General features: G+C 43.4%; 3 protein-coding genes across 4 annotated transcripts in view; 2 read left to right on the forward strand and 1 right to left on the reverse strand.

Annotated features, from left to right (window-relative positions):
* Positions 1 to 5,344, forward strand: part of rps6ka3b (ribosomal protein S6 kinase, polypeptide 3b) — a 30,112-nt gene extending 24,768 nt beyond the window's left edge. The window contains exons 12-22 of one of the 2 annotated variants that reach the window (XM_029528746.1): positions 493 to 557; positions 669 to 771; positions 860 to 969; positions 1,055 to 1,180; positions 1,258 to 1,347; positions 1,952 to 2,110; positions 2,186 to 2,347; positions 2,442 to 2,518; positions 2,692 to 2,809; positions 2,895 to 3,035; positions 3,162 to 5,344. In XM_029528746.1, coding sequence (XP_029384606.1) covers positions 493 to 557; positions 669 to 771; positions 860 to 969; positions 1,055 to 1,180; positions 1,258 to 1,347; positions 1,952 to 2,110; positions 2,186 to 2,347; positions 2,442 to 2,518; positions 2,692 to 2,809; positions 2,895 to 3,035; positions 3,162 to 3,284 — 1,274 coding nt within the window. In that variant the 3' untranslated portion in view covers positions 3,285 to 5,344. The remainder of the gene's footprint in view (positions 1 to 492; positions 558 to 668; positions 772 to 859; positions 970 to 1,054; positions 1,181 to 1,257; positions 1,348 to 1,951; positions 2,111 to 2,185; positions 2,348 to 2,441; positions 2,519 to 2,691; positions 2,810 to 2,894; positions 3,036 to 3,161) is intronic. The other variant, XM_029528747.1, reaches the window with a different exon arrangement.
* A 166-nt stretch (positions 5,345 to 5,510) lies between these two features.
* LOC115060712 (zinc finger protein 652-like) lies at positions 5,511 to 8,512 on the reverse strand. The gene is made up of 2 exons (XM_029528748.1): positions 8,321 to 8,512; positions 5,511 to 7,877 (listed from the first exon to the last, which is right to left on the reverse strand). Exons 1-2 carry the CDS (start codon positions 8,330 to 8,332, stop codon positions 6,774 to 6,776), a joined length of 1,116 nt encoding a protein of 371 aa, XP_029384608.1. The 5' UTR covers positions 8,333 to 8,512; the 3' UTR covers positions 5,511 to 6,773.
* A 726-nt stretch (positions 8,513 to 9,238) lies between these two features.
* Positions 9,239 to 14,330, forward strand: eif1axb (eukaryotic translation initiation factor 1A X-linked b). Its single transcript, XM_029528873.1, has 7 exons — positions 9,239 to 9,378; positions 10,042 to 10,125; positions 11,187 to 11,290; positions 11,466 to 11,516; positions 12,144 to 12,225; positions 12,491 to 12,582; positions 12,891 to 14,330. The coding sequence occupies exons 1-7, from the start codon at positions 9,363 to 9,365 to the stop codon at positions 12,894 to 12,896; spliced, it is 435 nt and encodes a 144-aa protein (XP_029384733.1). The 5' UTR covers positions 9,239 to 9,362; the 3' UTR covers positions 12,897 to 14,330.
* The last annotated feature ends 295 nt before the right edge of the window (positions 14,331 to 14,625 follow it).

A 14,625-nucleotide genomic window follows, 5' to 3' on the forward strand; every position in this document is an offset into this window, starting at 1 on the left:
AAGTATTTCTGATTCTGATTATTTTCTAAATACTGTCTTATCGCCACATATTCAACAGTAATAGTGGATATTAACTGTGGTACATTTTGTAACCTGGAGGAGCATCTATTGTTTGTGTATAAAGTATCTTTACTCCTTGAAATTTAAAGATTATTAGTAGGAATGATAAAGGTTGTTCATGTCTATTTAATGTCATAATTCAACATTTCACAAGCAGAAATTAGCCAAAGCAATTCATTTTCCTCTTACAGCCAAACTTTATAATCGAACCAACCCTAACCCTTTATTAAATGAAAATATTCAAGAAAAAAGCAAGAAAAAAAACTGTCTCTTATCCATAAATCATATTCAAGTAGATTTTTTATTTTTTTGTTTTATTTACCTTAAGTTCAGATTTCTGTGACATAAGAAACCTCTGGGGCAGAGTCACTGTGCCCCCTGCTGGTCTGTCCTGAGCTTCACCGTGCTGAAGTCATGTGTTGTTTGTTGCAGGAGCCGGACCAGACGGAGTTGAGGAGATTAAGAGGCATCAATTTTTCAACACCATCGACTGGAATGTCAGTTTCCTCCCAGAAACAGAGCTGAGATATAAAAAAACAGTTCAGTTTCCCTTTTGTCATATTGTTGTTCACTGTGTTTCATTGTGTGTCGTCTTCCTCTCGCTTCAGAAACTGTACCGCAGAGAGATCTATCCTCCTTTCAAACCGGCTGCAGGACGACCTGACGACACTTTCTATTTTGATCCAGAGTTCACGGCCAAAACACCCAGAGGTACCAGACTCACACGCCGCTCCTCCTCTTCACACTCTCTAATATCATACAAGTCAAGTTTCATCAGCTGTTTCTGTCTCCGGCTCAGACTCTCCAGGCGTCCCTCCCAGCGCCAACGCCCACCAGCTCTTCAGAGGATTCAGCTTTGTGGCCATCACTGAGGAGGAAACTCAACCACTCCCCAACAACATCGTACAGGTACACACACGATTTCAGAGCGTCGGATTCAAAACAACGGTCCTTCATCATCATCGGTAATTAGCTGCTTGTGTTTTCTTCTCAGCAGCTTCACCGAAGCACATCGCAGTTCTCAGACGCCTACGAAATCAAGGAGGACATCGGCATCGGGTCCTACTCCACCTGCAAACGCTGCATCCACAAAGGAACCGGCATGGAGTACGCCGTCAAGGTAAAAACACACACACACAGCGTGACGTCTGTCTTTTAACGCCGTTTAACACGCCACTTGTGCTCGTTCATCACCAGATCATCAACAAGGCGAAGAGAGACCCGACGGAGGAGGTGGAGATCCTGCTGAGATACGGACAGCACCCCAACATCATCACCCTGAAGGACGTGAGTCTGACTCTCAAACTTTATCTTTAGAGTTTTATGAGGCCACTGATCTTGACCTTTGACCTCTGAGCACTTAAATCTTCTGCTTTGAGTCCCAGTGGACCTTTCTGCCAAACGTGACGTGATTCCTGGCCGCTGTGACCTTTAACCTTTGACTTGACGTTTGTGATGCTGTACAAAAGTTTGATTCACTCTCAGAGGAGAGTCTTGTTGTGGAAGTCCACAGTTCTGCTCTGTGTTTCCTTTGACTCAGTCGGATTCATTTATTTGGAGTTTCATTTCTAATCTGAAGTGAATTCAAAAACATCTTTTGCTGTCTTTTTTTTTTTTTTTTTTTCTTGCATCAGTTCCAGGAACAAAAGAGAATTTGATTTAATGATTGTTTTTATAGTTTCCTCTTCGCTGCTGAGACTTTGAATAAAGTTTAATTAATGTTAAATAAGGATTCAGGAAAATCAAGAAAGATTCACACTGAGAAGTTGAAATCAGTTTGTTTAAAAATGGGACTTAAATATGATCAATCATAAGAATTATGAATCAATAATAATAAATAATAAAAACAGGTCATCAGAACAGGAAGTGACTCAGGTGATCTCCTCGGCAGGTGTACGATGACGGCCGTTCAGTCTTCCTGGTGACGGAGCTGATGAAAGGCGGCGAGCTGCTCGACAAAATCCTCCGACAGAAATTTTTCTCTGAGCGAGAAGCCAGCGCCGTTCTGTTCACCATCACCAAGACGGTGGAGTATCTGCACGTTCAGGGGGTACGTTGACCGGGACGAACAAATGAAAGTTCGTGAAACCTCCCGGATCTTTTTGAACACGAAGTGTGTCTACAGGTTGTCCACAGAGACCTGAAGCCCAGCAACATCCTGTACGTGGACGAGAGTGGGAACGCCGAGTCCATCAGGATCTGCGACTTCGGCTTCGCCAAACAGTTGAGAGCGGAAAACGGCCTGCTGATGACACCGTGTTACACCGCCAACTTTGTGGCGCCCGAAGTAAGTCATGGAAACTGTCTTTGTCTCCTTCCCTTAGCGCCGAAACGTTCAGGAGCGTTCAGTCAATGAAACGTTTGTGTGTGTCGGTCTTCAGGTGCTGAAGAAACAGGGATACGATGCTGCCTGTGACATCTGGAGTCTCGGAGTTCTGCTCTACACCATGCTGACCGGGTCAGTGGACACGTCACACTTCTGTTAATCCGTAAAATCAAGTAGACGTAAGCTGTAGAAGTGAAATCTAATCAAAGAACTCTGCCGTTTCTTCCTTAAAGTACTAAAGTTCGCTTCATATTCTCCAAAAATGTGGAACAGTTTTATTAAATGACCCCCCCACCCCCCTCCAGGTTCACTCCCTTTGCCAACGGTCCAGAGGACACCCCAGAGGAGATCCTGGCTCGTATCGGCAGCGGGAAGTTCTGTCTCAGTGGAGGATACTGGACGTCCGTCTCTGCTGAGGCGAAGGTCAGATAATCTTTCCCTCATTTTATTTCCTGTGGCGCACCAGCTGAGCTGTAAATGTGTGACAGTGTGACCTTTGACCCCTCAGGATCTGGTGTCAAAGATGCTGCACGTCGACCCCCACCAGCGTCTGACAGCGGGTCAGGTCCTCAGACACCCGTGGGTGACACACCGGGACCAGCTGCCTAAATACACCCTCAACAGGCAGGACGCACCGCATCTGGTCAAGGTGAGTCCCGGTCCCGGTCCCGGTCCCGGTCCCGGTCCACTGTGGTCCAGACTGAACAAGTCAGTTTAAACAGGAAGCAGCAAACACCAGAGAAATGTTTAGTAAAAATATGTCGCCCCCCCACAGGGTGCGATGGCAGCCACCTACTCAGCGCTCAACAGGAACGTCCCCCCGGTGCTGGAGCCGGTGGGCTGCTCCACTCTTGCCCAGCGGAGGGGGGTGAAGAAGATCACCTCTACTGCTCTGTGACCTTTGACCTCCTCCCATCAACTCTGACCTCGATCTGACCCCTGCCGAATCCCATCCCCCCAACTTCCTGTCCTGTCCACTCCGGTCCGGTCCGGCGGGACAGACTACTGATGGACCTGGAACTGCTAACGCCAAATAGGAGCACAGAGCCCGCCGCTGACCCCTCCCCCTGCCCCTGACCCCTCCCCCTGCCCTGCACGTTAAAGACCTCGTCTTTTCCCGCCTCGGGGGCTGAGGCCTTGGGCAGCGTTTTTTTGCTTTGGACAATCAGCGTCAGGAAAATGAAAAGTATTTATTTACGTCGACGTCGCACGGGATCTGGTCATAGGAACACGGGAATCGAACCTTGAACGAACTTGATTCTGCTTTTAAACCTCAAGTAGCCTCTGAGATGACGGACAGAGCGGGGGGAGCAGGACGGATTAACTGAACTCCCCCGCTGGAAATCTGAATTTAGGAAACTGAAGAATCTGCGGTGGGAACATCTGGACATTCCTGACGTTCCTGAAATAAAGAAAAAAGAGTCGAGTGTTTTACCTTCGATGAACAAACGCCTGAATCAGCTGCCTGCTGAGAAACGCAGATTCATACACACAGGATTTGTTGACGAGAAGGAAAATATATCAAATATAAATATATAAATTTATCTTATAACCAACCTTTTTAGCTGTTTGGCTTTTCTTTTCTGGCCTTAATTCATGTCAGAAAACTCAGAAACCACCAGATTTCTGCCTCTTTAGCTTCACAAGACAAATTAACACAAAACTGAGTGTCTGAAATGATGAAGTGACGGCAGGAAACTGATTTCTGAATCGACCAAAAGAACTAAACTGTATTTTTTCCTCCCTATTTTAATGTTTTAATCAGCTTTTCCCTGAAATTGGTCAAAATAATGATTTCAGGCCGATGAATCACGGAAATGGGAACGTTCTTCCTGCGGCCTGCAGTCGGACATCATTACCTGACCAAACCTCCCAGGACTTAATATTGGTTTAAAAAAGGCGAGAGCTTCCTGTTCCCACGACCATTCAGACGACTTCCTGTCTGCGGCGCCGGATCATCTCTGTTTGTGCAGCCACCAGAAGCTGAACTGTAAATACAAACAACTCAGGTTTCTATGAATCAAGACAATGCATTTTTTATATTGTACAAACAAAAGCACATAAATGTGAGTGATGGGAAGTGGGCGGGACACATGGCGGCGTTGACCACAGGAATCATTAAGGCGCCATTTTCCCTCCATGTTGTGTGTCAGTGACTGATGGAGGAGACGAACCCTTTAAAAGCGAGCTGGAATTAAAGGACCAGTTCACCCCGTTACCGAGACAAACCACTGGAACATTGCATCATGGGAAACAAGCTGAGGAGCAGAAATGTAAAAGCTTGAATAGTTCTGCTTCAGAGACTCTGAGCCCTCCAATCATCTGCAGAGTTTCTGTGAAAACTCGGCAGCCAACAGTTTAAAATGAGCTCCAGCTTTTACTCCAAAATGTGTTTTTGGATAAAAGCAGTGAAGTTTGAGCTTCTGTTGCTTGATCTGTAGTTTGGGTGAACTGGCCCTTTAAGACGACTCAGAAATGCTCAGCTTATAGATCCAGATCTGGATCTGGGGGTTCAGATCATCTGTGCCGTTTCCTGTTGGTGCCTCTGCTGTAAAAACACACGTGGACAAAGTGAGTGAAGACAATCTAACATTTTAACACAAACTGTCGGTGGCAGCGGCCTCTTCCTCCTGTGAATGTCTGCCGAGTTCAAAGGTCACCGCTCCGACACCAACCTTTGATTTTTAATTTTTTTTTTTTAATGTAATCAAATGAAACATAAAGGTGTCTGTTGTTGTACAGCTCTGGGATAAAGGAATGTAAAAGGAAATTCTGTTTTCTCAAACTGTAAGCAGGGGAATCGCTTTCTCTCCTCTTCCTCATCTTCCTCTTCCTCTTCCTCCTGCTGTTTCCTGTCGGATCATTCAGCCCTGCTGCTACACCAGCTCTCTGTTTTTGTACCTGCAGCGAGAGTTGGACTTTCTATTAAAACAACAAATAAAAAGGAGAATCAGTCCATCAGCTGTGACTCCATCGATCTACACATCTTCATTTTCACCCTTAAGCATGTTTCACATATCGTTTAAAGATAAAAGCTGAAATCTCTCTCAGCTCAGTTTGTTTCCTGCTGCTCAGATAGAAAACAAGATTTAAAGATCAAATAATTAGTGAGCCTGAATAAAATTCAGCAACGTTTCCCTTTAATGACATGAATGAAGTAAAAAAACATGAATGAAGCTGGAAATACAAACAAAAAAATCCTCATGTAAAAAAAGTTTTACACAAAAATACAGATTTAAATCAAACATCACTAATAAATGTTCAGTAAAACCTTTTTAGCACCGTGAATGAAACGTTCTCTTTTCAAAAGTCAAACATCCTCGAATTCATTTCACGATCAGTTTCAAATTTAAATATTCTACGACCATATATATAAAAACACGAGTGGCTTTTCTGCACAACTTAATGATGAAAATGTTGAACTGATGCTGAGTAAGTTTAAAGACATAATGATCTGTTTTTAAACCCGGCGGGACCCAATATCTGGTCCAGGCCCCTTAAAGGGTCCAAACTAAATCTGAGTGGTCACATTAATATAAAGACAAATAATGAAAAATATATAAATCTGTTCTTTAGACTTTAATTTTTTCTGATTTCTTGCAACAAATAAAATGTGACGAGGAGCTGGAAGTCTGAGTTCATCTAAAAAGGCAAATTTATCTTTTTTATGTTTATTTTTGGGTTTAACTGATTTTTGAGTTTTTCCTATAAAACGATAAAATTCTGATTGAAAGTGAAACGTTTGGTGTTTTTACTTAAATAACATTTAAATGTAATTTAGACTTTTTTGGACTTTTGTTTCGATGTGAAAGAAAATGTTTCCCTATTTATTTGTCTTTTAGTCGACAAATGGCTCAACGAATGTTAATTAAACTGATCGCTTTCAGCCCCGTCAGGTCATTTCACCCTCACAGCTGATTGGTTCAGGCCCAAACCAGGTGAGTCAGTCTGTCCAATAACGGCATGAAATGAAAACATTAAAGTAATACTGTGTAGTTGTTTCATAAAAATGTCAAATCAGCTGATTTCCAAACATTATGTGAAAAACAGCGTCACCTTGTGAGAAAAATGAGAATTTCACATCATGTCTGCGCTCTTTGGTCGACGAGTCCGAACAAAAAGTGAAGAGAAAAAACAAAACATCACAAGAAGATCCAGAATCGTCCGTCAGGATTTCAGATCCAAAGAGCTGAAAACATTTCATCTTCTGACGACATGTTTCATCCTCGTCCTGTTTATTTAGTGAAATATTTACACATCAAACTGATGACGACACAAACTACAACCAAATGTCTCTTTTAAAATGTTCCACCATAAAAAACAAAGGTCACATTTTGGATTCGGACCTGAAGTTCTGCTTCAGTCTGAAGATGGCGGACTCTGGGGGTCAGAAGTCGGAGTCGTCCGTGGCGGAGTTGTCGACGCTGACGGAGACTCCGGTGGTCAGCAGGCGGTTTTCCACCATCTCCTGTCTCCTCTTCTTCTTGTCGTGGTTCTTGATGTGCACACTCAGACCCCTCTCCGTCATCTCGTAGATCTGACACTTGGCGCAGTAGAATGGCGACACTCCGACGTGTCTGAACTGGTCGGCGAGGTACGACACCAGCGTCTTGAAGCCTTTGTTGCAGATGTCGCAGCGAGGGATGACGCCCGGATGCTCCTTCTCCAGGTGTTTCTTCAGGCCCCACCTGGACCCTTTGAACCCCGTCACTGCCGCCGGCTGCCCCTCGTTTTGGTTCTCCGTCCCCGCCGTGCAGAGGAAGCAGGTAAAGACGGCGTCCTGGTTAGCGTGGCGTCGTGTGTGGGCGTCCAGTTCGATCTGAGTGCGAACGCTCTGCTGGCAGGACGTGCAGAAGAACGTCTTCCTCCCCTCCATGAGGTGCATCTGTTTCAGGTGGACGGCCAGACCGGACGCCCTCTTGAAGAAGCGGCCGGGTGGCGGGCACAGCGAGCACACCAGCTGCTGTTTCCCGGAGCCCATCACGTCGCTGTAGTCTTCGCCGAGCTCCAACACACTCTTGTTGCTCACTATCTCCTCCTCCCTCGCTTCCTCTTCCGCCACAAACTTCCTCTTCTGCTGGACTTCCTGTCTCGGCCTCGGCCTTGCAGGCCTGGATGTCACCGGCTGAGGCACGGCAGCGTTCTCTCTGACCTGTGGGAGTTTGACGTTGGGCCTTTTTGGCGGGAGCGATCTGTCCACAGACATGGTGAACTGGTAACTCTCTCCCTCCTCCTCAGGATTTGAATACTCGATGACGTAAACGCTGTCCTCCTCTTCCTCGCCGACAACCACCTCCTCCGCAGGAAGAGAGTACTCCAGCTCGTAGAGTTCGCCCGCCTCGTCTTTGACCTTCCCCCCGATGTGACACTGCTCCTCGGCGATGTGGGTGTCGTCTATTCTGACCACAGTTATCTGGTCCATCCCGCCTGCACTGTCCCAGGACCTGTTTCCTGCTGCTCCACCTCTGACCACCAGGTGCTCCGACGACGTCTGACACGAGAAGACAAAAATTGTCTCAGTTTTTCAGGCAGAAGATAAATTAAAGTGGTTTAAATGAACAACATGTTATACTGAAGACTGTAAACCAGAGACTAGAAAACATTTACTGAGGAGGAGAAGGGTCGTATTCCCATAGACTTCAATATAAGGGAGGGTTTATTTGGCTCCTGGTTTCTTAAATCTGGATCAATAATCCCAAAGATGCTTTCAATGTGAATTTTATTAGATTTTAATGGATTCATGTTTATTAAAGTTTATTCACTCCTTTTTCTGCACCGTGTTCATCAAACTCATATAATGTATATGAAACACTTAAAGAAAATCAAATGAACGTGTTGATGAATCTAACGTGATTGTCCTGCTGATTTATCCATCGTGTTGTCTGGTTATTGTTGCTGAAGCTGACTGACCCTGTCTGCAGATGAAGCACTCACCAGGTCAGCCATGATCAGAGATCAGCTGGAGAGCTGCACACTCCGGCGGGCCTAACGTCCCCCAGAGAGCTCCTCTTCTCTCTGCCCCGCTCGGCCTCTTAACGGCAGCAGCGGAGAGCAGACACGGACGAGTTTGTTTCCAGGATAGAGATTAAATTCCGCCTTCATTCGGCCCAGATGAGCCTCCGTCCCCCAAAATGTCTTTCCTCTCTCTGACTGGAGCAGCGCGGAGGGACACACCGCCCCCTGGCGGCGCGGAGGAATACACGCCCCCCACAATGCGCGTAACTTTATTTATAAGGCGCTTTTTTTAACAAAGCCGGACTCATTTCTCCCTGCACATTTTACCGCGTTTAATTAGTTTAATTAGTTTTATCTGTCTTCATTTATTTTGTTTTATCGACCAGTTACCATCCAACAAGAATATGACAAATAAATACTTGTCAAAACGTAAAATGGAAAGGAAAAGTGAATTACTAACATATTTTATTTCACTTTTAGTTCTACACAAAAATAAATGAAAATGAACTGGAATGTTCCAAAAGTAAAACTGAGTTAGTAAACTGTTAATTATATACTGCCATATCATATTATTATTTATTCACAAATCACTTCTTGATGTAGAAATATGAAATAATACAAATTAAATTGAATCAAATCAGCAGCAAGACAAACAAAACTCTCAAAATTGCAAAATCGACAAAATGGAAACCGTATTTATATAAACTGAAGATATTAGGAAAGTGTCGAATAATAATACAGACGTCTAAATGAAAAAAATAATTCATTATAATCTCCATTAAACATAATTTCTAATATTTTTAAATAATATTTCCTTTTTGTGTTTGTTAACAAGACCTTATTACAATAAAGCAGCGGCATTTTGAATCAGCTTGTTGGGCGCATGCGCAGACCGGCTGAGCGCATTAGCGGTAGCTAACTAGCTGAGTCCAGATATTCCGCTGACATCTGTAAACAGTTATTGTTCAACCGTCTGCTGTTTCCACTGAGCGGGACTGTCGGCACCGAGGCGTGAAAGAATATGCCCAAAAATAAAGGTGAGAGCGGTCGGAGGACCGGGACGTTTGTGTTTGTTTGATTGTGTCAATCCCGCCGCGGAGACACACGCAGCGAAAACGTGACACCGAGCCGCTAAAGCTAGTTAGCTTCCCGGTTGGAGCCGTTCACCGGACCGTTAACATCGGCCGCGTCCAGCCGGACACCGGACACCGATTTACCGGAGACAAAGACGGACATAGTGTCGGTTCCACCCAGTTGCTCAATATTTGGTGTCTGATGGCTAACGGGATCCGTCGCTAGCTGGCGGGGCTAACAGGCTAACGGCTAGTTAAACCCCACCCCGGTCCGGCCTGTGACAGCTTTATTTGTCTTAAATTAACCCCCGATGTGGCCGGAGAACTCTGTCCTGCCTCATTTAAACATATTGGAGATTTAGTTTGACCCTTCAGGTAACCGAAAGATACTCCGATGTCCCATAGTTAGTTAGCCCTTCAGCGTTAGCCGCCGTTTCTTGTCATTTCCAGTTACATTTCCCGTTAATTCATAAAAAAAAACATTATGGCCATTCACAGCTGGGAGGAACTCTGAGCCGGAAATAAGACAGCTGATCTCTGAGCTTATCCACTGACCTTTGACCCGGTGAGCAGAATTATCAAATGAATGGATAGTTTCACTGGATGCTTTCTGTCTCTGGTTTTCAGGTAAAGGAGGAAAGAATCGGCGACGTGGAAAGAACGAGAATGAATCTGAGAAGAGAGAGCTGGTGTTCAAAGAGGATGGACAGGGTGAGTACCTGAAGAACCAGAGATTAACTCAAGTGTGAAATTGTGTTTGCATTTGGACTCACTGTTAGGTTGCAGTACCTCCAGCCATCATTGTCCCAGTTTAGGTTCCATACACCATGAAATGAAGATGAAGTCCCACAGGCTTCAGTTTCCATCGTTGGATGTCCTTACAACCTTTTTACCCCCAACACACTACAACTGTTGGTCCTGTATGACCGCCTTTCTGTTTGGTGTCCCTGGATTTCACATCCACAGGCTTATCTGAGGGATGTTGTGGGCTGTAACTAAAAGATAATATTCAGAGAGAAAGAAAGCAAATGTAAATATAATCAGTTATTTCTATCAGTAAACTGAAGATGTTGCCTTTTTCTGTTTTCTATCATATCAGAGACTTTAAGTTCCCAGTGGGATTGCTCCACTCTCCGATGAAAAATATTAGTCAACTGCAGATGAGTAATATTTGGCATTATTTGCTCGACAGCTTCAGAAAGTGAGACTGTCGAGTCCAGTTTAGACACATAAACATACGATGTAGAATCAGAAGACTAAAGGAAGAGCACAGCGTCACTGGATGGTGTTATCAGGTCTCAGTCACAGGAACTCAGGGCTTCGACTGCAGTGATTGGTTTTGCCAAAATCCTTGTTGATGTGGAAGAGAGCCCAGCGTGTGGAGGAGGTTTTACTCCCACACTTAAACTGCTCATGTTGACAGCAGCACACAGAACCTTCTGAGGATATTCATACTTCACAATTTCTATAAATGTGTAAAACGATCATCCCTAACCCTCTGGTTTATAATAAAGGAACTGGAATTTATTTATTCAGGTTTTATTCATATTATTATCTTGGACAGTAAAATTGTCTGCGAGAATCACAATATTAAAGAAAGAAGAATATGAATAGGAAACCATAAATATCAGCAACACATTACCTGAGTTCTAATTCCATTTTGTGGAAGCTTTTTTTGGGGAGCAGCACTGATGTCATGAATATCAGTTGTAATGTTGTGACCTTAAACTCTCACTTTTTTGTGATGAACTAAAATGCTGCTGTGTGTTCAGAATACGCTCAGGTGATCAAAATGTTGGGGAACGGACGTCTGGAGGCCATGTGCTTTGATGGCACCAAGCGGCTTTGCCACATCAGAGGAAAACTCCGGAAAAAGGTAGGAAAGTCTCGTCTGTTGCACCTTTTCCGTACCAGCAGCGACGCAGCTGACATAATGCTGAGTCCGTGTAGGATCAGGGCTCAGTCAGCCAGTAATGTGGCAGCATGGACTCAATTGTGTGTGTGTTGCCATATGACACGAGTGGTGATCCCTGCTTTTTGTTTTCATCCAGGTTTGGATTAACACGTCAGACATCATCCTGGTCGGATTGAGAGATTATCAGGTGTGTTGGTCGGTCATGTGTATTTAGAGCATACACATCTGTTTGTTTAACAAAGAGCAGATGGATGAACCTGGAAGTGTCTTGTTCCAGGTTTGTGGGAAACTCATTGTAGAATGAATTTCAATCTCTTTAATCCGTCAATCCAATCCAATTTTCTGATTACTAAACTCTTCCAAAATCTAGTTTTACTACTTCAGTATTTTCTTTGAAATCTTGGCTCCTTTTTACATTAATTCCTCCTCTAAATTAGTTTTTATTTATGTATTTAATTAAATATGTATTAGTCTTGATTTCAGTTTCCTAAAATCCCCAGCACTGTTTTTCCTGACCGCATCTCAAAATCATCAATACATTACACTTCGATGAATTCATAATCATAGATCAGATATTAGTGTCTCCTCCAGCTCAACAAAGGTGAGATTTTGTTTTAGCTTGACTGGTTTACTTCGGTTCTTACATCTTTTTTACAACTTTGAAGTGATTTCATCATCTTATTTGGGCAAGTTCAGTGAATGTGTTGACCCATCTTGTTGACAGTTTTATTTTTCCCCTCTGATGCTTCTACGATCAATAAAACTTGCCGACCTACACTTTTCCATGTCTCATCCCGCAGTGTGTGTGTTTCAGGATAACAAAGCTGATGTCATCCTCAAGTACAACGCAGATGAAGCTCGCAGTTTGAAAGCGTACGGAGAGCTGCCAGAGCACGGTGAGTCAGACACATCGTGCCAACACGCGTCCAGGAGCTTATTTGTAGCTCGGAGTGAATCATCAGTCTTTGTTTACCAGGCTCAGGTTGTTGTCGTATTTTAAAAGGTTAAAACCAGGAGTCACGTGCAGTTGCTGACTTTAAACAGCAGAGGTCCTCACTTTCCTGGCCTGAACATGCAGCTTTTTGCCTCTGTACTCAGTCTGACCTTCACAGTAGAGCCTGAACATACAGTTCAGTGATTCCTCTGTTTTGCTCCTCACAGCCAAAATCAACGAGACAGACACCTTTGGACCTGGAGACGACGATGAGATCCAGTTTGATGACATTGGTGATGATGATGAGGACATTGATGATGTAAGTCCCTTTAAGTTTTATTATTCACCATCTCCAGTTTCTTTGATGTCAAAAATATAATTTCATCCTCATTCCATCCACATTTTAAAGCCTTTACCTGTTATAACGTCCGGTCTAAAACTGATTGAAATCAGGACTTTGTGGTCGAAGAAAGCACAGATGACACCTTTAAATCTGAGCAGTGGCTCAACGTTGTTTTTATTGTCAGCCAGTATGTCGGTTATTGTCTGTTTAGTCTGAAATCAGAAATTCTACCAGTCAGAAATGAAAATACTGAAGTAATTGAGTGTTCTGTCTTTTCTTTCCAGATCTAAAGACTTGCTACTGGAGGGAGAAGTTGGGGTTTTACTAGAGATGCTCCTGTTGGGATATTTTGAGCCCACACGTCACAACAATAATAATTATTTTTATTAAGATCAGCCTATGTCGGTCGAATACAGTTTATTACATTACAATATAATTCAATTTATTCCATTTTGTTTACCACCAGTCTTGGTTTGGAGAACTGTAAGTGCATTTCAAATCGGCGTAAGAGAAACAAAGACATCAGTACTTGGAGTTTGTTGAGCTGAATGAAGATGAGATGCTGCCTCAGTTATCAGTCAAAGCGTCTGGAGATGGTGACTGATGACACAGACAGTTTTCCTTTTCTGCCTTCATGCAGTTGTATTGGAGAATCAGAGTAGGCTGATCACCAGCATCATATTTACGGTGAATATCTGGAGCAATGTTAGATTTTTACCAACAACATGGCAAAAAAGAAAAAAAAAAAAAGGCGTCTCATTTAGGGATTTTTTTTTTTCCTCTTAATCTTTTTTCTGTTATAATCCACCCTTTTTTTTATTTTTTATATATATATTTTTTTGAGGCTTGTTCTGATACATGACTGCACAGCCTTTCACACCAAATGCTTCATCTTTTAAAAATGTATTTATATTGATTTCACACTATGTGGAATTTGGCAGCAAGTACAGAATCTCCAGATTCGCCAATAAAAACAAACTTTTTTTTTTTTTTTTTTTTGCTTTGTTTTGGGTTTTTTTGTTTTTTTTTTTTTTTTGGGAGGGGGTGTTCCCTCCCCTTTGGCAGTCTGTATCTGCAGCTGTAGCACGTAAGACCATTTAAAGTTGAAGACAGTTTGAGAGCTGTTTATTAATCGTAGGATAATAACACTGAGTCACACTGATTCTTTATGGTTTGTCATTTTTACAACCTCACACCACTCAGACTTCTTCTCACCATGATCTCTGGTTATTTTGAATCCCACCGCAGCCGAACGCAGACAATTCCGTTCCCCTGAAATCAAAAAGGGGAGTCAAATGTATTTCTGTTGTTTCTGTCTGTCTTTGTTTCCATGATCTGTTTTGAACTCTTGGCTGCTCGCTCCGTGGCGTCGACACACGGCCTGGTCGGTCTCTTTCGTCTCGTCTGATCAGCGGTTCCCAAACTTCTCCAAAACAGAAACACACCAATAAAACCTCACAGCAGAGCCGTCTGTCTTACTCTGAACCTTGAGAAAATCAAATCGCAGTGATATAAATATATATATAGACAGTATGTTATATCTATCTTCCTCCTCCCCCCTCTGGAAACTGCCACGTTCCCTGGGGGGTTCTACACCTCAGTTTGGGAGCCGCTGCTCTGGACCACAGGGGGCCTGCTGCTGTTGTAGCTGTAACTCTGAATGAATAAAGGTGGACTATGATGTTTGAAGGCTGGGTTTCCAATAAAGATCTTAACTCCACTGAGCTGGAAAAGTGGTTTTTGGGCACCCGTCATTAGAGATGTCCGTTCAACACCAGCAGCACCTTTAATGTGTCTCATTTTAGACACTTTTAAACCCACCTGCTCTTCTTCCAATTTAAATCAGCATCCAGACGTTGCTGGAAAAATGTTCGATCTGATTTAACCACATTTGAAGTGTTTAAATGTTTCTAAACGGGAGATGAATTTATGGACTCGTTTCATCTAAAGCTGCAATTTAAAATCTGACAGGGTGCAATGGCTGTGTGTGTCGGGATGACGTCATCGTTGTGCGTGTAA

Source organism: Echeneis naucrates, chromosome 20, assembly GCF_900963305.1.
Source record: "Echeneis naucrates chromosome 20, fEcheNa1.1, whole genome shotgun sequence".
NCBI classification, from domain to species: Eukaryota; Metazoa; Chordata; class Actinopteri; order Carangiformes; family Echeneidae; genus Echeneis; species Echeneis naucrates.